The sequence below is a fragment of the Entelurus aequoreus genome, linkage group LG23 (genome assembly GCF_033978785.1).
Source record: "Entelurus aequoreus isolate RoL-2023_Sb linkage group LG23, RoL_Eaeq_v1.1, whole genome shotgun sequence".
NCBI lineage: Eukaryota > Metazoa > Chordata > Actinopteri > Syngnathiformes > Syngnathidae > Entelurus > Entelurus aequoreus.
In genome coordinates, this window is record NC_084753.1 from 40,214,421 (window position 1) to 40,238,507 (window position 24,087).

A 24,087-nucleotide genomic window follows, 5' to 3' on the forward strand; every position below is an offset into this window, starting at 1 on the left:
ATTATATATCAATATATATCAATACAGTCTGCAAGGGATACAGTCCGTAAGCACACATGATTGTGCGTGCTGCTGGTCCACTAATAATACTAACCTTTAACAGTTAATTTTACAAATTTTCATTAATCACTAGTTTCTATGTAACTGTTTTTATATTGTTTTACTTTCTTTTTTATTCAAGAAAATGTTTTTAATTTATTTATCTTATTTTATTGGATTCATTTTTTTTAAAAGTACCTTATCTTCACCATACCTGGTTGTCCAAATTAGGCATAATAATGTGTTAATTCCACGACTGTATATATCGGTTGATATCGGTATCAGTAATTAAAGAGTTGGACAATATCGGCATATCGGATATCGGCAAAAAGCCATTATCGGACATCCCTAATAATAATAATAATACATTTTATTTATAAGGCGCCTTTTTGGGCACTCAAGGACACCGTACAAAATCACAACAATAAAATCAAATTGGATAAAAAAACAAAACAAAAAAAAACAAGAAGAGTTGGCCCACTGCAGGTGCTGCAGTGTCCTTCCATTTAGTGCTTTCAACCAGAAGTAGAGTGACGTTCAATCATCAATCAATCAAAGTTTACTTACATAGCCCTAAATCACGAGTGTCTCAAAGGGCTGCTCAAGCCACAACGACATCCTCGGCTCAGATCCCACATCAGGGCAAGGAAAAACTCAACCCAGTGGGATGACAATGAGAAACCTTGGAGGGGACCACAGATGTGGGTATTTTATTTAAGGACTAAATTGCAATAATAAACATATGTTTCATGTACCCTAAGATTTTTTTGTTAAAAATAAAGACAATAATGACATTTTTTCTGGTCCCCTTTATTTAGAAAAGTATCGAAATACATTTTGGTACCAGTACCGGTACCAAAATAATATTGGTACTAATATATTGGTAAATGCATGTGATCAAGTACTATGATATTAAAGGCCTACTGAAAGCCACTACTACTTACCACGCAGTCTGATAGTTTATATATCAATGATGAAATCTTAACATTGCAACACATGCCAATACGGCCGCGTTAACTTATAAAGTGACATTTTAAATTTCCCGGGAAACTTCCGGTTGAAAACGTCTATGTATGATGACGTATGCGCGTGACGTCACTAGTTAAACGGAAGTATTGGTACCCCATTGTATCCAATACAAAAAAGCTCTGTTTTCATCTCAAAATTCCACAGTATTCTGGACATCTGTGTTGGTGAATCTTTTGCAATTTGTTTAATGAACAATGAAGACTGCTAAGAAGAAAGTTGTAGGTGGGATCGGTGTATTAGCGGCTGGCTGCAGCAACACAACCAGGAGGACTTTGACTTGGATAGCAGACGCGCTAGCCGACGCTAGCCGCCGACCGCACGGATGATCGGGTGAAGTCCTTCGTCCTTCCGTCAATCGCTCGAACGCAGGTGAGCACGGGTGTTGATGAGCAGATGAGGGCTGGCTGGCGTAGGTGGAGCGCTAATGTTTTTAGCATAGCTCTGCTAAGTTAGCTTCAATGGCGTCGTTAGCAACAGCATTGTTAAGCTTCGCCAAGCTGCAAAGCATTAACCGTGTATTTACATGTCCATGGTTTAATAGTATTGTTGATCTTCTGTCTATCCTTCCAGTCAGGGATTTATTTATTTTGTTTCTATCTGCATTTGAGCCCGATGCTATCACGTTAGCTCCGTAGCTTGTCGTGGAGATAAAAGTCACTGTGAATGTCCATTTCGCGTTCTCGACTCTCATTTTCAAGAGGATATAGTATCCGAGGTGGTTTAAAATACAAATCCGTGATCCACAATAGAAAAAGGAGAGAGTGTGGAATCCAATGAGTCAGCTTGTACCTAAGTTACGGTCAGAGCGAAAAAAGATGCGTCCTGCACTGCACGCTAGTCCTTCACTCTCACGTGCCTCATCCACAAATCTTTCATCCTCGCTCAAATTAATGGGGTAATCGTCGCTTTCTCAGTCCGAATCGCTCTCGCTCCATTGTAAACAATGGGGAATTGTGAGAAGTCCTTCCTCCGGTGACGTCACGCTACTTCCGGTACAGGCAAGGCTTTTTTTATCAGCGAGAAAAAGTTGCAAACTTTATCGTCGATGTTCTCTACTAAATCTTTTCAGCAAAAATATGGCAATATCGCGAAATGATCAAGTATGACACATAGAATGGATCTGCTATCCCCGTTTAAATAAAAAAAATTCATTTCAGTAGGCCTTTAACAGATACTCTATAGTCCTTTCTTGTGTTTTTTTATCCCAACATCTTTTCTTTTCTCTATTTTACATGTACAGAGTGAATGTGGAAATGGTATGATACACTTTTAGCTTCATCCTACACCTTTTTGGTCAGGAAATGTAAACGTTGATATATTTATCTGCTATGTGTGCTGTTTACATGAACTGATGACTAGGGATGTCCGATAATGGCTTTTTGCCGATATCTGATATTCCGATATTGTCCAACTCTTTAATTACCGATACCGATATCAACCGATACCGATATCGACCGATATATACAGTCGTGGAATTAACACATTATTATGCCTAATTTGGACAACCAGGTATGGTGAAGATAAGGTACTTTTTAAAAAAATTAGTAAAATAAGATTAATAAATTAAAAACATTTTCTTGAATAAAAAAGAAAGTAAAACAATATAAAAACAGTTACATAAAAACTAGTAATTAATGAAAATGAGTAAAATTAACTGTTAAAGGTTATTACTATTAGTGGACCAGCAGCACGCACAATCATGTGTGCTTACGGACTGTATCCCTTGCAGACTGTATTGATATATATTGATATATAATGTAGGAACCAGAATATTAATAACAGAAAGAAACAACCCTTTTGTGTGAATGAGTGTGAATGGGGGAGGGAGGTTTTTTGGGTTGGTGCACTAATTGTAAGTGTATCTTGTGTTTTTTATGTTGATTTAATTAAAAAAAACAAAAAAAAACGATACCGATAATAAAAAAAACGATACCGATAATTTCCGATATTACATTTTAACGCATATATCGGCCGATAATATCGGCTCTCTACTGATGAACAAATAAAAATACAATAAAATGGTTTGATTTTAAGTTGTTGGGACTTACGGGGATCCTAAATACACAAAAAAAGGGTTGGTTTTGCATAAAGGGCCCACTTGAAATAGTCTAAACTAGATGTTGGCCAACATCCAATACCCTGTTGTCATATCATCTACATCGCACTTTGTCACTTCCCCCACATGCCGGGAGTAAGATGTCTTCTATTGTTGACTTGGTTGGTGTGTGACCTTCCTCTTCTTTCAATTCATTGGCACCTCTCAGTATTTACATCCTGTCTTCTCTACACGCAGTCCTGCTCAAAAGTTGACATACATTTTCAGTAGACCCATAATAAACTCATAAAAGAAGCAAACTTCATGAATGTTTTTAGTGAGCAACAAGTATGTGCTCCAATCACTACATCACAACAAAATAAGAGTTGTAGAAATGATTGGAAACTCAAGACCGCCATGACATGTTCTTTACAAGTGGATGTACACTTTTGACCACGACCGTACGTCCAACAATCCTTGTGTTAATACCAACACTCGGGCCTTCTTGTAAACACCAAGCCTCCTCCATAGTGAGATGTGTGTGTCAGCGCTGGAAGCTTCTTTGTGAAAGACTGAAGTCTGGCCAGGAAAGATAAGAGAGATGACCTCAAACAACTGTGGGCTTTTATCGTGCCTTGTTCTGTGCTCGTACTTAAAGGTGGAGACACTCAATCCTGCTGGATTAAAGAGCTCTAATCCACTCACATCTCCAAAATTAGCAAAATGCTGGAATGCTACAGCTCAGTGGATTCTGCTCCCCCTGCACCTCTCACTTCTTGTTTGGATCGCATGCTTTTAATTGGCTCTACTGGCATTTTAGTGCCAACTATACTGGTATTGGTATAGTACCGCAATACTAATGAATCATTAGTATAACGTACCGGTCCCCCACCGGTCGTCGTCACGTCGTGTCATTGTTGTTTTTACGAGCAGAGGAGCATGTTCGGCAGCGCACACACACGGAGTACTTACAAGCAGACACAGTGTGTAGACAGAAAAGGGAGAACAGACGCATTTTGGTGTAAAAATGATAAAGATGAAGTTATAACACTGAAACACACTCAGGAAGAGGTGCTGTAAAGGCCTACTGAAATGAATTTTTTTTTATTTAAACGGGAATTTAGCTTTGCGAAGCTAAAAAAAAATAGAAGCTAACCTAGCTACGTAGCCAACGTGATAGCATCAGTCTCAAATGCAGATAAAAACTAAATAAAAAAAAACCCTGACTGGATGGATAGACAGAAGATCAAAAATACTATTAAACCATGAACATGTAAATACACGATTAATAATATTCAGCTTTGCGAAGCTAAAAAAAATAGAAGCTAACCTAGCAACGTAGCCAACGTGATAGCATAGCAGTCTCAAATGCAGATAGAAACTAAATTTAAAAAAAACCTGACTGGATGGATAGACAGAAGATCAAAAATACTATTAAACCATGAACATGTAAATCAACAAATAATAATATTCAGCTTTGCGAAGCTAAAAAAAAATAGAAGCTAACCTAGCCACGTAGCCAACGTGATAGCATCAGTCTCAAATGCAGATAAAAACTAAATTTAAAAAAACCCTGACTGGATGGATGGACAGAAGATCAAAAATACTATTAAACCATGAACATGTAAATCAACAAATAATAATATTCTGCTTTGCGAAGCTAAAAAAAATAGAAGCTAACCTAGCTACGTAGCCAACGTGATAGCATCAGTCTCAAATGCAGATAAAAACTAAATTAAAAAAACTCTGACTGGATGGATAGACAGAAGATCAAAAATACTATTAAACCATGAACATGTAAATACACGATTAATAATATTCAGCTTTGCGAAGCTAAAAAAATAGAAGCTAACCTAGCTACGTAGCCAACGTGATGGCATCAGTCTCAAATGCAGATAGAAACTAAATTTAAAAAAACCCTGACTGGATGGATAAACAGAAGATCAAAAATACTATTAAACCATGAACATGTGAATCAACAAATAATAATATTCAGCTTTTGCGAAGCTAAAAAAAAAAAGAAGCTAACCTAGCAACGTAGCCAACGTGATAGCATAGCAGTCTCAAATGCAGATAGAAACTAAATTAAAAAAAACCCTGACTGGATGGATAGACAGAAGATCAAAAATACTATTAAACCATGAACATGTAAATACACGATTAATAATATTCAGCTTTGCGAAGCTAAAAAAAATAGAAGGTAACCTAGCTACGTAGCCAACGTGATAGCATCAGTCTCAAATGCAGATAGAAACTAAATTTAAAAAAACCCTGACTGGATGGATAGACAGAAGATCAACAATACTATTAAACCATGAACATGTAAATACACGGTTAATAATATTCAGCTTGGCGAAGCTAAAAAAACAGAAGCTAACGTAGATGCGGCGGCGGGCGTACTCACTGTAGTGCGTCTGCTATCCTGCTCAAAACACAACACAACCTCCTGGTGTTGGTGTTGCTGTAGTCCGCCGCTCCACCGATCGCACCTACAACTTTCTTATTTGCAGTCTCCATTGTCCATTAAACAAATTGCAAAAGATTCACCAACACAGATGTCCAGAATACTGTGGAATTTTGTCGAAGAAAACAGAGCTATTTGAATTGGGTCCAAACACTTCCCTTGCCCTCGTGACGTCACGCGCATACGTCATCATACCGCGACGTTTTCAAGCGGAAGTTTCCTGGGAAGTTTAAAATGTCACTTTATAAGTTAACCCGGCCGTATTGGCATGTGTTGCAATGTTAAGATTTCATCATTGATATATAAACTATCAGACTGCGTGGTCGCTAGTAGTGGCTTTCAGTAGGCCTTTAAGACATGGCTAGCCCTAATCCTTGTCTCCATGGCGACAAATAAAGTGAGTTTCTTACAAGTATCATTATCACTGCAGGACGAGGAATAGCTAAACATGCTTCACTACACACCCTACCTCACCGGCCTCACAATGTAAACAAACGCCATCTGACACCTGACATCCACTGTGATGATACCAAGTACAGGCGCTTATATCTAGTCGGTACTACTACGATTACATCGATATTTTTTAGCATCACAGAATCTTATTTCTGTTTTTTAAAATTAATATTATATTTATAAAGTCAGTAACTACGCCCCTGGACACATGAGGACTTTGAATATGACCAATAGAGATGTCCGATAATATCGGCCTGCTGATATTATCGGCCAATTAATGCGTTAAAATGTAATATCGGAAATTATCGGTATCGTTTTTTTTATTATCAGTATCGTTTTTTTTGTTTTGTTTTTTTTAATTTTTTTTTTATTAAATCCACATAAAAAACACAAGATACACTTACAATTAGTGCACCAACCCAAAAAACCTCACTCACCCGTTTACACTCATTCACACAAAAGGGTTGTTTCTTTCTGTTATTAATATTCTGGTTCCTACATTATATATTAATATATATCAATACAGTCTGCAAGGGATACAGTCCGTAAGCACACATGATTGTGCGTGCTGCTGGTCCACTAATAGTAATAACCTTTAACAGTTAATTTTACTCATTTTCATTAATTACTAGTTTCTATGTAACTGTTTTTATATTGTTGTACTTACTTTTTTATTCAAGAAAATGTTTTTAATTTAGTTATCTTATTTTATTATTATTTTTAAAAAGTACCTTATCTTCACCATACCTGGTTGTCCAAATTAGGCATAATAATGTGTTAATTCCACGACTGTATATATCGGTTGATATCGGTATCGGTAATTAAAGAGTTGGACAATATCGGCATATCGGATATCGGCAAAAAGCCATTATCGGACATCCCTAATGACCAATGTATGATCCTGTAACTACTTGGTATCGGATCCATACCTAAATGTGTGGTATCATCCAAAACTAATGTAAAGTATCAAAGAAGAGAAGAATAAGTGATTATTACATTTTAACAGAAGAGTAGATAGAATATGTTAAAACAGAAAATAAGCAGATATTAACAGTAAATAAACAAGTAGATTAATAATACATTTTTTACAGTTTGTCCCTCATAATGTTGACAAAATAATAGGTGTATAAATGACACAATATGTTACTGCATACGTCAGCAGACTAATTAGGAGTCTTTGTTTGTTTACTTACTACTAAAAGACAAGTTGTCTAGTATGTTCACTATTTTATTTAAGGACTAAATTGCAATAATAAACATATGTTAAATGTACACTAACATTTTTTGTTAAAATAAAGCCAATAATGCAATTTTTTTTGGTCCTCTTTATTTAGAAAAGTATCAAAAAGTACCGAAAGGTATCGAAATACATTTTGGTATTGGGACAACACTAGTTCCAACTAATGTGCCTGTAAAGATGACAAAAGGATCATGCATCATGACAAACTGTATTCACCATAAACTGCGGTAGAAATGTTAGTATTGCCGTTTTTAAAAATGAAATTATTGTAAGAACGTGATTGACAACCACACTTTGATTGTACTCACAGCAGTGGCGGGCCGTGAGTTTCCCACCTAGGCCCTCAGTGATGTCCGACTTCAATGATTACCTCCCAAAACACCATCATTTATGTCACCACATGACTATTGCTGGAGAAATACTATACAGAAACACATTCACGCACTACTGTGCATTGAATCACATCAAAAAGGTGTACAAAACGGGCTATTTTCTGGCACATTTAAAAATCAGTAAACTCGCGTCAGCAATTAAAACATATCTTATGTGGTACTGTCAACATTTAAATTGCAAAAAATACTAAACGTGGAAAAAAATAAGAGACAAAAACAACAATAGCAAACACAACAATAACAACAACAATAGAATAACATCAGCAAATACGATAAGTGCAAATATGATGGTAAAAGTGATAGCAAATAAGCTGTTAGCAAAATAAATAATAATACAGAAACGACAATGAGCATTATTACACTACAGCAATACAAATACCAATAGAAATAGCACTATTGATAATGAACAATACCAATAATTACCTCTATTATCAACAATACAGTTATTCAAATGCAACAATACATATACGTAATGATAACTAGAGATATGAAAGAATGCAGAAAAATGGAGGGGAAGAAAGAGAAGCAACCTATATTAACCTTGTAGATTGTTATAGTAACAATAGGTTAAGCTTTGTCAGTGTGCCATGTGTTATACACAGTTTACCCTAGGGCAACAACGTTAATATATGTTTGATGAAACGTGATTATGTGCATGAGTGTATGTATGTATATGTACTTGTATATGTATGTGTATATGTATGTTTGTACAGTGAATGTATATGTACATGTATGTGTATATGTATGTTTGTACAGTGAATGTATATGTACATGTATGTGTATATGTATGTTTGTACAGTGAATGTATATGTACATGTATGTGTATATGTGTGCTTGTACAGTGAATGTATATGTACGTGTATATGTATGTTTGTACAGTGAATGTATATGTACAGTATGTGTATATGTGTGTTTGTACAGTGAATGTGTATGTACGTGTATATGTATGTTTGTACAGTGAATGTATATGTACATGTATGTGTATATGTATGTTTGTACAGTGAATGTATATGTACAGTATGTGTATATGTATGTTTGTACAGTGAATGTATATGTACATGTATGTGTATATGTATGTTTGTACAGTGAATGTATATGTACATGTATGTGTATATGTATGTTTGTACAGTGAATGTACATGTATGTGTATATGTATGTTTGTACAGTGAATGTATATGTACATATATGTGTATATGTATGTTTGTACAGTGAATGTATATGTACATGTATGTGTATATGTATGTTTGTACAGTATGTGTATATGTATGTTTGTACAGTGACTGTGTATGTACATGTATGTGTATATGTATGTTTGTACAGTGAATGTATATGTACAGTATGTGTATATGTATGTTTGACAAGGGAGTATCCAATCACAGTCTTGTTTAACATAATGGCTACCTAGATAGGCTACTGCCAACAACTTGTGATCTGATTGGCTATCGCAACTGTCCATCAACTCTATGTGTTCTGTTTGTTTACATTAAATCCATGCGCTAACGGTGTGGCTCTGCTAATCTGCATACCACCGCCGTGACTCAAACCAGTGAGTATCCAATCACAGGACGTTCAAGGTGAGGCCGGCTAGAAGGCCTAACTGACAACAACTGGTGATCTGATTGGCTATGGCAATTGTCTATCAACTGTATGTGTCCGTTCATTTACAGTGTACATATTATATTACTATAATGGATATATAATTGCATATTAAGAGTATGGGAAAGTTTGACTACTATCCTGTTTACTTCTGTGACAACCTCCGTAAAGTTTTGTCTCTGTTCTAATTCATCCCAAAGGTGTTCTATCGGGTTCAGGTCAGGACTCTGTGCAGGCCAGTCAAGTTCACCCACAGATGACGCTGTCATCCATGTCTTCATGGACCTTGCTTTGTGCACTGGTGCAACGTCATGTAATCAATCAGAAATACCAAACAGCTAAAATGCGGCAAAAACTGATAAGTGTGGAGAGTGTTTCACAGTTTTCCCATCATGCACTCTAATAGATTTAAACGGGTGTAATTTTGAATTTTGATGATGGTGTTTGGAAGTTTTTCATAATATCCACAAAGTTCAGTGACCATGTGTGTTGATCTTTATGTTAGTTCCTTTTTCCCCCACACCATGACTAAGGAAGGTTGTTTGGATTGTGTCATATAAGTTAATGCTGTGCTAAAGTACTTTGATCTGATTTACTCACATTGCCCACAAGATGGCAGCAAACCTGCAGCATCCAAAGACTGTCGGGTGTTGAAGATGAATCAAAAAGGCCTTCGCAGTGCGATGCTTGAATGACGACCATTAAAATGTTGGTTACAATCACCTTGATATTGTTACATGGAGTTTAAACATGGCGTTCTATACAACAGAAAATACTTCCACTGACACTTTTGGTCACATGTTTGGTGAGCAATCTTAGATAAATGTTAGCCTGTTAGATTGTTAACTTTGTATTGATCAAGTTAGCCACACATTATGTGACTCCTGTGTTAACTGACCTGAATATCAATCGATCCGTTCCAGAGTGCACGTTTTTTGGTGGAAGCTCCGCCTACCAAAAATTCATAACAAACTTCTATGTACTTTTTGTTCATCAGACTGATTACATGTCATTGCAATATATCAGGGTGAAAAAACATCTTATGTCACTAAAGTAGTTTCACCACAAGGAAATAGGTGACAGTACAAATATACAATTTTCTTCCATAACACTACCATAAGGATTTTTAGTAGTCTAATAAAACACTGCTTGTTTTCTGTGAATGAGGAAAAACTACCTGTCAGCTCAATATTAATTGATTGGTTCAACGTTGTTAAATGCGGTGCGATGCTTGAATGAACTCATGACATCTTGGCTGTAATTTGTACACACTTTCTATAGAATATTTTTTTAATACAGGGAAAGTAAACAGGAAGTGACCTCAGGTGGACGCGCACAACACCTGTTTAGTCTTTATCGCTCTATTCTGCGTAGAAAGCACTTACACTTCCATCCACATACACACACTGTAAGTACTGTATATATGTCATGTAGTAACATTCATAATAACATGTAATATATACATGATATAAGTATATATGTCATGTAGTAACATTCATAATAACATGTAATATATACACGATGTAAGTATATATGTCATGTAGTAACATTCATAATAACATGTAATATATACATGATATAAGTATATATGTCATGTAGTAACATTCATAATAACATGTAATATATATATGATATAAGTATATATGTCATGTAGTAACATTCATAATAACATGTAATATATACACGATGTAAGTATATATGTCATGTAGTAACATTCATAATAACATGTAATATATACATAAAGTAAGTATATATGTCATGTAGTAACATTCATAATAATATGTAATATATACATGATGTAAGTATATATGTCATTTAGTAACATTCATAATAACATGTAATATATACATGATGTAAGTATATATGTCATGTAGTAACATTCATAATAACACGTAATATATACATGATGTAAGTATATATGTCATGTAGTAACATTCATAATAACATGTAATATATACATGATGTAAGTATATATGTCATGTAGTAACATTCATAATAACATGTACTATATACATGATGTAAGTATATATGTCATGTAGTAACATTCATAATAACACGTAATATATACATGATGTAAGTATATATGTCATGTAGTAACATTCATAACATGTAATATATACATGATGTAAGTATATATGTCATGTAGTAACATTTATAATAACATGTAATATATACATGATGTAAGTATATATGTCATGTAGTAACATTCATAATAACATGTAATATATACATGATGTAAGTATATATGTCATGTAGTAACATTCATAATATATACATGATGTAAGTATATATGTCATGTAGTAACATTCATAATAACACGTAATATATACATGATGTAAGTATATATGTCATGTAGTAACATTCATAATAACATGTAATATATACATGATGTAAGTATGTATGTCATGTAGTAACATTCATAATATATACATGATGTAAGTATATATGTCATGTAGTAACATTCATAATAACACGTAATATATACATGATGTAAGTATATATGTCATGTAGTAACATTCATAATAACATGTAATATATACATGATGTAAGTATGTATGTCATGTAGTAACATTCATAATAACACGTAATATATACACGATGTAAGTGTATATGTCATGTAGTAACATTCATAATAACATGTAATATATACACGATGTAAGTATATATGTCATGTAGTAACATTCATAATAACATGTAATATATACACGATGTAAGTATATATGTCATGTAGTAACATTCATAATAACATGTAATATATACATGATGTAAGTATATATGTCATGTAGTAACATTCATAATAACATGTAATATATACATGATGTAAGTATATATGTCATGTAGTAACATTCATAATAACACGTAATATATACACGATGTAAGTGTATATGTCATGTAGTAACATTCATAATAACATGTAATATATACATGATGTAAGTATATATGTCATGTAGTAACATTCATAATAACATGTAATATAAACACGATGTAAGTATATATGTCATGTAGTAACATTCATAATAACATGTAATGTTTACCTATTTTAATAATTTTAAGAATTCTGCGGCACGTTAATTTAAAAGATGTTCGTTTTTTCCTTCGACAACATCACTGAATTCTACTCGCTGTAGACTTCATGAGGGCCAACAAACATAATAAAACATCACTTACTGTACAATGTCTGCTCTCACCAGGATGCCGACGGGGAACATTTGGTTTCACCACAAGGAAATAAGTGACAGTACAAAAATACAATTTTCTTCCATAATACTACCATAAGGATATTTAGTAGTCTAATAAAACGCTGCTTGTTTTCTGTGAATGAGGAAAAACTACCTGGCAGCTCAATATTAATTGATCGGTTGTTAGTTGGTGTGCCATCAAAGTCCTGCAGACAGACAATTGTTCCTCCCAGTGAATCACACATCACTTGATTGTGAGACAAGGGAAAATAGAGTTTGACTCATTCCTCAGTCTTCACACGCCGCGTTGTTGCACCTCCACTAACCGCTCACTTCCACACCCTGCAGGGAGCTCCGCGATGAACAAGCTACGGCAGAGCTTCCGGCGGAAGAAAGACATCTACGTGCCGGAGTCCAGCCGGCCGCACCAGTGGCAGACGGACGAAGAGACGGTCCGCAGCGGGAAATGCAGCTTTGCGGTCAAGGTGACACCATTACACACACCCTACTGTACCCACCTTACTGTAGTGCACACTTCCTCTGAGAGAGACGCCGTGTGAGATGAATCGGCCGTCAGAGCTGCATTGGAAGTCAAATCTAAACTAGAAAGGGACAATTCCTGAAGGAATTGTGTGTGAATGCTCCAATGCTGAAGTGGAACTGAAATGCTGACGGAATGTAGTATGAATGTTGGAATGGTTTGAACTAGGGCTGGGCGATATGTCCTTTTATTAATATGTGGATATTTTTAGGCCATGTCATGATACACCATATATATCTGGATATTTTGCCTTAGCCTTGAATGAACACTTGATGCATATAATCACAGCAGTATGATGATTCTATGTGTCTACATTAAAACCTTCTTCATACTGCATTAAAGGCCTACTGAAAGCCACTACTACCGACCACGCAGTCTGATAGTTTATATATCAATGATGAAATCTTAACATTGCAACACATGCCAATACGGCCGGGTTAACTTATAAAGTGACATTTAAAATTTCCCGGGAAATATCCAGCTGAAACGTCGCGGTATGATGACGTATGCGCGTGACGAAGTCAGTATAACGGAAGTTATGGTACCCCGTAGAATCCTATACAAAAAGCTCTGTTTTCATTTCATAATTCCACAGTATTCTGGACATCTTTTGCAATTTGTTTAATGAACAATGAAGGCTGCAAAGAAGACAGTTGTAGGTGGGATCGGTGTATTAGCAGCGGACTACAGCAACACAACCAGGAGGACTTTGTTGGAGAGCTAGCCGCGCTAGCCGCCGACCTCACCTTGACTTCCTACGTCTCCGGGCCGCCAAACGCATCGGGTGAAGTCCTTTGTCCTTCTGCCGATCGCTGGAACGCAGGTGAGCACGGGTGTTGATGAGCAAATGAGGGCTGGCTGGCGTAGGTGGAGAGCTAATGTTTTTAGCATAGCTCTGTGCGGTCCGGTTGCTAAGTTAGCTTCAATGGCGTCGTTAGCACAGCATTGATAACCTTCGCCAGCCTGGAAAGCATTAACCGTGTATTTACATGTCCACGGTTTAATAGTATTGTTGATTTTCTATCTATCCTTCCAGTCAGGGGTTTATTTTTTTGTTTCTATATGCAGTTAAAGCACGATGCTATCACGTTAGCTCGTAGCTAAAGCATTTCGCCGATGTATTGTCGTGGAGATAAAAGACACTGAATGTCCATTTCGCGTTCTCGACTCTCATTTTTAAGAGCATATAGTATCCGAGGTGGTTTAAAATACAAATCCGTGATCCAAAATAGAAAAAGGAGAGTGTGGAATCCAATGAGCCAGCTTGTACCTAAGTTACGGTCAGAGCGAAAAAAGATACACCCTGGCGTCCTGCACTGCACTCTAATCCTTCACTCTCACTTTCCTCATCCACGAATCTTTCATCCTCGCTCAAATTAATGGGGTAATCGTCACTTTCTCGGTGCGAATCGCTCTCGCTGCTAGTGGCCATGATTGTAAACAATGTGCAGATGTGAGGAGCTCTTCAACCTGTGACGTCACGCTACTTCCGGTACAGGCAAGGCTTTTTTTATCAGCGACCAAAAGTTGCGAACTTTATCGTCGATGTTCTCTACTAAATCCTTTCAGCAAAAATATGGCAATATCGCGAAATGATCAACTATGACACATAGAATGGATCTGCTATCCCCGTTTAAATAAGAAAATTTCATTTCAGTAGGCCTTTAATATATGCTACTTTTAAACTTTCACGCAGAGGGAAACCACAACTAAAAGTGTATTTATTAAACAGTTATTAAACATTCATGTCATTTCCAAAAAAGAAAGTGCAAGATTGTCAGAGACATTTTAAAACAAGCTATGAGTGCACTTTTGTGCATGATGTCACTAAGATGACATATCAAAACAACACTAAATTAAAGTGCACTTTTTGTACAGAACGCCACTACAATAGTTTAAAACAAACAAAGTGCACTTTTGTGCATGATGTCACACAAGATATTTCAATAAGTGTCAAATAGAAATGAGCTGCATAATAGGAAATCAAATAGTGTATGTCCTTCGCTATGTGGTAGGTTCCTGCGGACGTTATCTCCTTCTGTTGTTGACTATTTGTTTCATACGGTGTTGATGTGGAAATGGTTGTTTCGGCATTTTGTGGGTGTGGCACCGAACGGAGATGTTGACATGCGGAGTTTCAAGCACTCTTCATTGTCTAGCGGGTGACTTTTCAAATGATGCTACATATTAGCAGTAATGCTACTTTTTGTAGCTACGCTTTTGCCGCACACTTGACATATTACGCTTGTCTGTTCGACATCTTTCCGCTTGAAGCCAAACCACCGCCAGACGATGGACCCCCTGCTGTTTTTCTTGGGAATTCATTCTTCTTCCTTCATTTGTTACCAGATTTGCACCTTCTTTCTCTCGTATTACCACTCGCTCCGCTAGCATCACAGCTAACGTTACCCATGCTGCTACCTCTCTGCTCGGCGAGGGCGTATGACGTTGCACGCGCGACAGTATGTGACGTATGTAAGAAGGTGCGCTTGTTTTATGTCTCTGTGAGAAGCAGAGACAAGAAAGAGTGAGAAGAGCCTGTAGTGTAATGCAGCTAAAAGCAACTGGGTGAGAAGGCATACTCCAATATCACCATATAGTCATTTTCTATATCGCACAGAGACAAACCCGCGATATATGGAATATATTCCACATATCGCCCAGCCCAACTCAAATACACATTAGCAGGTACTAATAGGTAAGACAAGTTGGTTTTGCATAATATTGCGAAACAAAACGCCAAATAATGGTAAATGGGTTATACTTGTATAGCGCTTTTCTACCTCCAAGGTACTCAAAGGGCTTTGACACTATTTCCACATTCACCCATCCACACACACATTCACACACGGATGGCGGGAGCTGCCATGCGAGGCCCTAACCACCACCCATCAGGAGCAAGGCTGAAGTGTCTTGGTTGGTAGTAGGTGGGGATCGAACCAGGAACCCTCAGGTTGCTGGCACGGCCACTCTCCCAACCGCGCTACGCCGTCCCCAATAATGTTTCCTAATAGGTGCTATTTTGCAGTCCTTATACACACACCATAATAAAACCGCAAAAGTAATATGATTCTTTGAGTGTTTAATGTAGTGTAAGATATTCTGTTAAAACAAAGCCAATATTGAAATTTTTCGTGGTTCCCTTTATTTGGAAAAGTATCAATATACATTTTGGTACCAGTAGGAAGTCTGGGCTTCCCTGCTTAGGCTGCTGCCCCCGCGACCCGACCTCGGATAAGCGGAAGAAGATGGATGGATGGATCGATGGATGTTTGTTAAGAAATTATCAATGTCGATTAGAGATGTCCGATATTATCGGCCGATAAATGCTTTAAAATGTAATATCGGAAATTATCGGTATCGTTTTTTTAATTATCGGTATCGTTTTTTTTTTTTTTGTTTGTTTTTTAAAAAATATTAAATCAACATAAAAAACACAAGATATACTTTCAATTAGTGCACCAACCCAAAAAACCTCCCTCCCCCCATTTCTTTCTGTTACCAATATTCTGGTTCCTACATTATATATCAATATATATCAATACAGTCTGCAAGGGATACAGTCCGTAAGCACACATGATTGTGCGTGCTGCTGCTCCACTAATAGTACTAACCTTTAACAGTTAATTTTACTCATTTTCATTTATTACTAGTTTCTATGTAACTGTTTTTATATTGTTTTACTTTCTTTTTTATTCAAGAAAATGTTTTTAATTTATTTATCTTATTTTATTGTATTATTTTTTTAAAAATGACCTTATCTTCACCATACCTGGTTGTCCAAATTAGGCATAATAATGTGTTGATTCCACGACTGTATATATCTGTATAGGTTGATATCGGTATCGGTAATTAAGAGTTGGACAATATCGGAATATCGGATATCGGCAAAAAGCCATTATCAGACATCCCGAATGTCGATGCCATTATCGAATCCTTATCGAACCGATTCCTTATCGATTCTCTTATCGGATCCAGGTAGGTTGTTATATATGGAAAAAAACACACAATACTTGGTTTAACAAAAACTCACTTTTGGCAGCCTTCACTCATATTTTTGAAGAAAATAATAAAATCAAATAAATAAATATTGACTGTTAGTTCCCCTTTAATTGGGCCACCTCAGAAAAATGAATGCAGGGAAAATCCTGCATTCATTTGTATTATTTATTAGACAGACCTGCAAACTCTGGAGTGGTGTAGGCCAGTGGTCCCCAACCACCGATTGGTACCGGGCCGCACAAGAAATTAAAACATTTTTTTTATTTTTTTTTATTTTTTATTTTTTTAATGAAATCAACATAAAAAACATAATATATACATTATATATCAATATAGATCAATAAAGTCTGCAGGGATACAGTCCGTAAGCACACATGATTGTATTTAATTATGTAAAAAAAATAAATAAAAAATAAAAAAATTTGACTATGCTTAGGTAACGTTAGTCTAGCTAACATTACTGCGGTCCTGGTTGACATATTCGGTAACGTTATTTTAGCCTAAAGGCTACAAGTGAGCAGATATGGAAATGAACCGGCAACAGTTAACGTTAGTTACTCACCGGCACTATCACTGGGACTGCAGGTTGAAGCAGAGGAAGAGGGGCGTGCTTCGTCATCTCTGTCGCTGCTTCTCTAACCTTCAGGTTATGTACGGCCTGAACATGTTTCAACATGTTTGTCGTACTGCTCCCTTTCCAGGAAAGCCAAGCCTGGCAATAATTGCAGATAGCCGTTTCCTCGTCGTATTTCTTAGTAAAGTGAAGCCGTGCCTTGGAGCGTTTTTTTCCTGGTCCGTCGTTGTTGCTGCTTCTGTATCTGCCGCCGAATGACTGAGCTACGTCATTTCCTGTGACGTGCCACAGGACGTTTCCTGTTACACGGGATTCTTTCCCAGGGATTCGAATAAAGAACCAAATATTTTTCTTTACTATGGTGGCTTCGATAACGGGAACCGTTTCTCAAAAAGGGATTTGAATCCATGGAATCGGTCCTTTTCTTATCGAACAATCTAGAGCAGTGGTCCCCAACCTTTTTGTAGCTGCGGACCGGTCAACGCTTGAAAATGTGTCCCACGGACCGGTGGGGTGGGGGGGGGTGGGGGGGGGGTATTTAAAAAAAAAATAATAATAATTTTTTTTTGTTTCCCATAAAGAAATACAATCATGTGTGCTTACGGACTGTATACCTGCAGACTGTATTGATCTATATTGATATATAATGTATATATTGTGTTTTTTATGTTGATTTGATAAAAAAAAAAATTGTTTTAATTTTTTTTTTTTAATTTCTTGTGCGGCCCGGTACCAATCGGTCCGCGGACCGGTACCGGTCCGCCGCCCGGTGGTTGGGGACCACTGATCTAGAGAACCGGTTTCGAACATCATCCCTAGGTACCAGTACTAAATAATTGGTATGAGGACAACCCTAGTTGGTACACATTATTTTAAAGTGCCTCAAATTTTTTTTTTTTTTTTCCCATAAAGAAATACAATCATGTGTGCTTACGGACTGTATACCTGCAGACTGTATTGATCTATATTGATATATAATGTATATATTGTGTTTTTTATGTTGATTTAATAAATAAATAAATAAAAAATATATATTTATTTATTTTTTTTAATTTCTTGTGCGGCCCGGTACCAATCGGTCCGCGGACCGGTACCGGGCCGCCGCCCGGTGGTTGGGGACCACTGATCTAGAGAACCGGTTTCGAACATCATCCCTAGGTACCAGTGCTAAATAATTGGTATGAGGACAACCCTAGTTGGTACACATTATTTTAAAGTGCCTCAAATTTTTTTATTTTTTTTTCCCATAAAGAAATACAATCATGTGTGCTTACGGACTGTATACCTGCAGACTGTATTGATCTATATTGATATATAATGTATATATTGTGTTTTTTATGTTGATTTAATAAAAAAAAAAAAAAATATATATATTTATTTATTTATTTTAATTTCTTGTGCGGCCCGGTACCAATCGGTCCGCGGACCGGTACCGGGCCGCCGCCCGGTGGTTGGGGACCACTGATCTAGAGAACCGGTTTCAAACATCATCCCTAGGTACCAGTGCTAAATAATTGGTATGAGGACAACCCTAGTTGGTACACATTATTTTAAAGTGCCTCAAATTTTTTTTTTTTTTTTTCCCATAAAGAAATACAATCATGTGTGCTTACGGACTGTATACCTGCAGACTGTATTGATCTATATTGATATATAATGTATATATTGTGTTTTTTATGTTGATTTAATAAATAAATTTAAAAAAAATATATATATATTTTTTTTTTAATTTCTTGTGCGGCCCGGTACCAATCGGTCCGCGGACCGGTACCGGGCCGCCGCCCGGTGGTTGGGGACCACTGATCTAGAGAACCGGTTTCGAACATCATCCCTAGGTACCAGTACTAAATAATCGGTATGAGGACAACCCTAGTTGGTACACATTATTTTAAAGTGCCTCAAATTCAAACTGGCATATATTACCTCCATCAAACATGTCTATTCCATGACACTGCAGTAGTAAACAGTAGGGATGTACTCACTATAATCCTGCACGGGACAACCCGACTTTCTTTCTTCTTTTTTTAAATGGTGATATTAATCAAGATCGGATGATATGGAAACATGGAATGTGATAATTGTTTTTTGCCGTATCGTCCAGCCCTAGTGTATCATCATCAAAACACACATGTAGGTTAGCACATAGCTAGCAGCAGGTGACTTGTCAGCTTGATGCAGTGGAGAGTTCGCTCTGTTGTGGCAACACAAAGTTCTTCTTGTGCAAACAGAAGCGTAACGGCAGCTCACTTCCTCTGGGCTCACCTCAGTGGAGGTGAAACGGAACTGGCGAGTGGACGGTCGAGATGAATGAAGCAGAACACGTGACTCTCGTGCGCTTATTTACATTCCAGCCGGTCAAAAATGCGACTTGTAAGGTTTCCCCCCCTTTTTCCGTGAAATGTAGAGGAACACCGTTGAAGCGCAACTAGGCAGTGTGGCGTAACTTACTTGATTTGCACAAATCCTCTTGACTGCTTGTGAAAGCTGTTAAACGTAAACATCCCTCCCACCCCCGGTGGCCAAAGGAAAACTATTTGCTCAACTGAGATTGTCATGCTTCTGGTCTCGTGCTTTATGCAGTCACTCACACACACACACACACACACACACACACACACACACACACACACACACACACACACACACACACACACACACACACACACACACACACACACACACACACACACACACACACACACACACACACAATCCTATATTTCTTACCTCCTTGAGACCCGAGAAAAAAAGCCTACCTCTTTAGGACCAGCCTTTCTAGATATATAAAGATGTGTATTTACAACATTAATAATATATACATACTATGCAACTATAAAAAAGCTTGTTGTGAAAGATGTTTTGGAATTTCACAAGGAAAAGGTCACAATTTCACAAGAAAAACTTGGAACGTTGGCAGTATTATAATAAAAGTGGTAATTTTACTCAACGCAAGTCAAAATTTTACCAAAACAAAATGAACATGTGTGCAATATTATGATAAAAGTTGGAATTTTACTCAATAACAGTCGCAATTTTACAAGAAAAGCTTAAAATTTGGGAAATTTTTCGAAAAGAGTCGTAATATTACTCGACAAAAGTGACAATTTTATAAGAAAACTTTACAATTTTGGCCATATTATAATAATCAGAATTTTACTTGGCTAAATTATGACAAAAGTCATGGTTTTACTCCAAAAATGTCACTATTTTACAAGAACAACAAAAAGATTGGCAATATTGTGATAACAGTCAGAATTTTATATGACAAATGTCGCCATGTTTCATCAAAAAGTCATAATTTTACTTAGTTATAATTTTACGAGAAAATATTGCAATATTACAGAAACAGAAAGAATATGAGAAATTGTTGCCAATTTTATTTTAAAAAAGTCGACACTGTGATTTTTAAATTTTAAAGTTTATTTTTATTTTTTTTATTGGTTTTTAATCTTCATTATTTACTTCAAGTTATTACAGTATGCCTCTATATACATATACTTTTTTATTTTATTTTATTTTTTTCAATTTTGTACACACACTTGTTATTTCATATGTTGACCAGTGGGGGAACACTTTTAAAACCGACAGTCAATTTGAAAAATCCCTCCTTATTTTGATAGATGTCACCAGCAGGGGTGCAAATGAGACATTGTCTATTAGATGCAATGTTATTGATTTATGTCATCACTTGTTCACACCTCCTCATATGGAAGATACTTTTCCTTCTTCATGTCTCAAGAAGGGTAGAAGTACAAGAACACACACGCACACACACTATCTTATATTTCTTTCCTTCTTGAGACCTGAGAAAAAAGCCTCCCTCTTTAGGACCAGCCTTTCTAGATATATAAAGAAGTGTATTTACAACATTAATAATATATACATACTATGCAACTATAAAAAAGCTTGTTGTGAAAGATGTTTTGGAATTTCACAAGGAAAAGGTCACAATTTCACAAGAAAAACTTAGAACGTTGGCAGTATTATAATAAAAGTGCTAATTTTAGTCAACGCAAGTCAAAATTTTACAAAAAAAATGAACATGTGTGCAATATTATGATAAAAGTTGGAATTTTACTCAATAACAGTCGCAATTTTACAAGAAAAGCTTAAAATTTGGGAAATTTTATTAAAAGAGTCGTAATATTACTCGACAAAAGTCGCAATTTTATAAGAAAACTTTACAATTTTGGCCATATTATAATAATCTGAATTTTCCTCGGCAAAATTATGACAAAAGTCATGGTTTTACTCCAAAAATGTCACTATTTTACAAGAACAACAAAAAGATTGGTAATATTGTGATAACAGTCAGAATTTTATATGACAAATTTTGCCATTTTTCATCAAAAAGTCATAATTTTACTTAAAAAAGTTATAATTTTACGAGAAAATATTGCAATATTACAGAAACAGAAAGAATATGAGAAATTGTTGCCAATTTTATAAGAAAAAAGTCGACACTGTGATTTTTAAATTTTAAAGTTTGTTTTTATTTTTTTTATTGGTTTTTAATCTTAATTATTTACTTCAAGTTATTACAGTATGCCTCTATAGACATATACTTCTTTTTTTTTCTTTCAATTTCTTACACACACTTGTTATTTCATATGTTGACCAGTGGGGGGAGCACTTTTAAAACCAACACAGTCAATTTGAAAAATCCCTCCTTATTTTGATAGATGTCACCAGCAGGGGTGCAAATGAGACATTGTCTATTAGATGCAATGTTATTGATTTATGTCATCACTTGTTCACACCTCCTCATATGGAAGATACTTTTCCTTCTTCATGTCTCAAGAAGGGTAGGAATACAAGAACACACACACACACACACACACAATCTTATATTTCTTACCTTCTTGAGACCCGAGAAAAAAAGCCTACCTCTTTAGGACCAGCCTTTCTAGATATATAAAGAAGTGTATTTACAACATTAATAATATATACATACTATGCAAATGTAAAAAAGCTTGTTGTGAAAAATTTGTTGGACTTTCACAAGGAAAAGGTCACAATTTCACAAGAAAAAATTAGAACGTTGGCAGTATTATAATAAAAGTGGTAATTTTACTCAACGCAAGTCAAAATTTTACCAAAACAAAATGAACATGTGTGCAATATTATGATAAAAGTTGGAATTTTACTCAATAACAGTCGCAATTTTACAAGAAAAGGTTAAAATTTGGGAAATTTTATGAAAAGAGTCGCAATATTACTCGACAAAAGTCACAATTTTACAAGAAAACTTTACAATTTTGGCAATATTATAATAATAATCGGAATTTTACTCTGCAAAATTATGACAAAAGTCATGGTTTCACTCCAAAAATGTCACTGTTTTACAAGAACAACAAAAACATTGGCAATATTGTGATAACAGTCAGAATTTTATATGACAAATGTCGCCATTTTGCATCAAAAAGTCATAATTTTACTTAAAAAAGTTATAATTTTACTTAAAAGAGTTATAATTTTACGAGAAAACATTGCGATATTACAGAAACAGAAAGAATATGAGAAATTGTTGCCAATTTTATAAGAAAAAAGTCGACTGAGAAAAACACTGCTTTTAGTAAAAAAGTTTTTTTTTTGTTTTTGATTGGTTTTTAATCTTCATTATATACTTCAAGTTATTACAGTTTGTCTCTATATATATATACAGGTTTTTTTTGTTTTTTGTTTTCAATTTCTTACACACACTTGTTATTTCATATGTTGACCAGTGGGGGGAGCCCTTTTAAAACCGACACAGTCAATTTGAAAAATCCCTCCTTATTTTGATAGATGTCACCAGCAGGGGTGCAAATGAGACATTGTCTATTAGATGCAATGTTATTGGGACCATGATTTATGTCATCACTTGTAAACACCTCCTCATATGGAAGATACTTTTCCTTCTTCATGTCTCAAGAAGGGTAGGAATACAAGAACAAACACACACACACACACAATCTTGCATTTCTTACCTTCTTGAGACCTGAGAAAAATGCCTACCTTTTCCTCAAATGCAGAGGACAAATTTCACCACACCTAGAGTGTGTTCTTGTAAAATAGTGTGTGACAATCATTGGTACTTTAACTTTAACTTTAACTTCTTGATGTCTCAAGAATGGTAGAAATACAAGAACACACACACACACACACACACATTCATGTCTTGCGTACTTTGTGTGGACCCACGTTTGGTTAGTACAGGGGTCGGCAACCCAAAATGTTGAAAGAGCCATATTGGACCAAAAATACAAAAACAAATCTGTCTGGAGCCGCAAAAAATTAAAAGCCATATTACATACAGATAGTGTGTCATGAGATATAAATTGAATTAAGAGGACTTAAAGTAAACTAAATGAGCTCAAATATAGCTACAAATGAGGCATAATGATGCAATATGTACATATCGCTAGCCTAAATAGCATGTTAGCATCGATTAGCTTGCAGTCATGCAGTGACCAAATATGTCTGATTAGCACTCCACACAAGTCAATAACATCAACAAAACTCACCTTTGTGCACTCATGCACAACGTTAAAAGTGTGGTGG

General features: G+C 35.8%; 1 protein-coding gene across 4 annotated transcripts in view; it reads left to right on the forward strand.

The window, feature by feature from the left end:
* The window catches only part of numb (NUMB endocytic adaptor protein), a 122,573-nt gene that overhangs the window by 58,759 nt on the left and 39,727 nt on the right, over positions 1 to 24,087 (forward strand). For all 4 annotated transcript variants that reach the window (XM_062033777.1, XM_062033778.1, XM_062033775.1 and 1 more), the window contains exon 2: positions 12,776 to 12,912. In XM_062033777.1, the coding sequence (XP_061889761.1) occupies positions 12,787 to 12,912 (126 nt within the window). In that variant the 5' untranslated portion in view covers positions 12,776 to 12,786. The remainder of the gene's footprint in view (positions 1 to 12,775; positions 12,913 to 24,087) is intronic.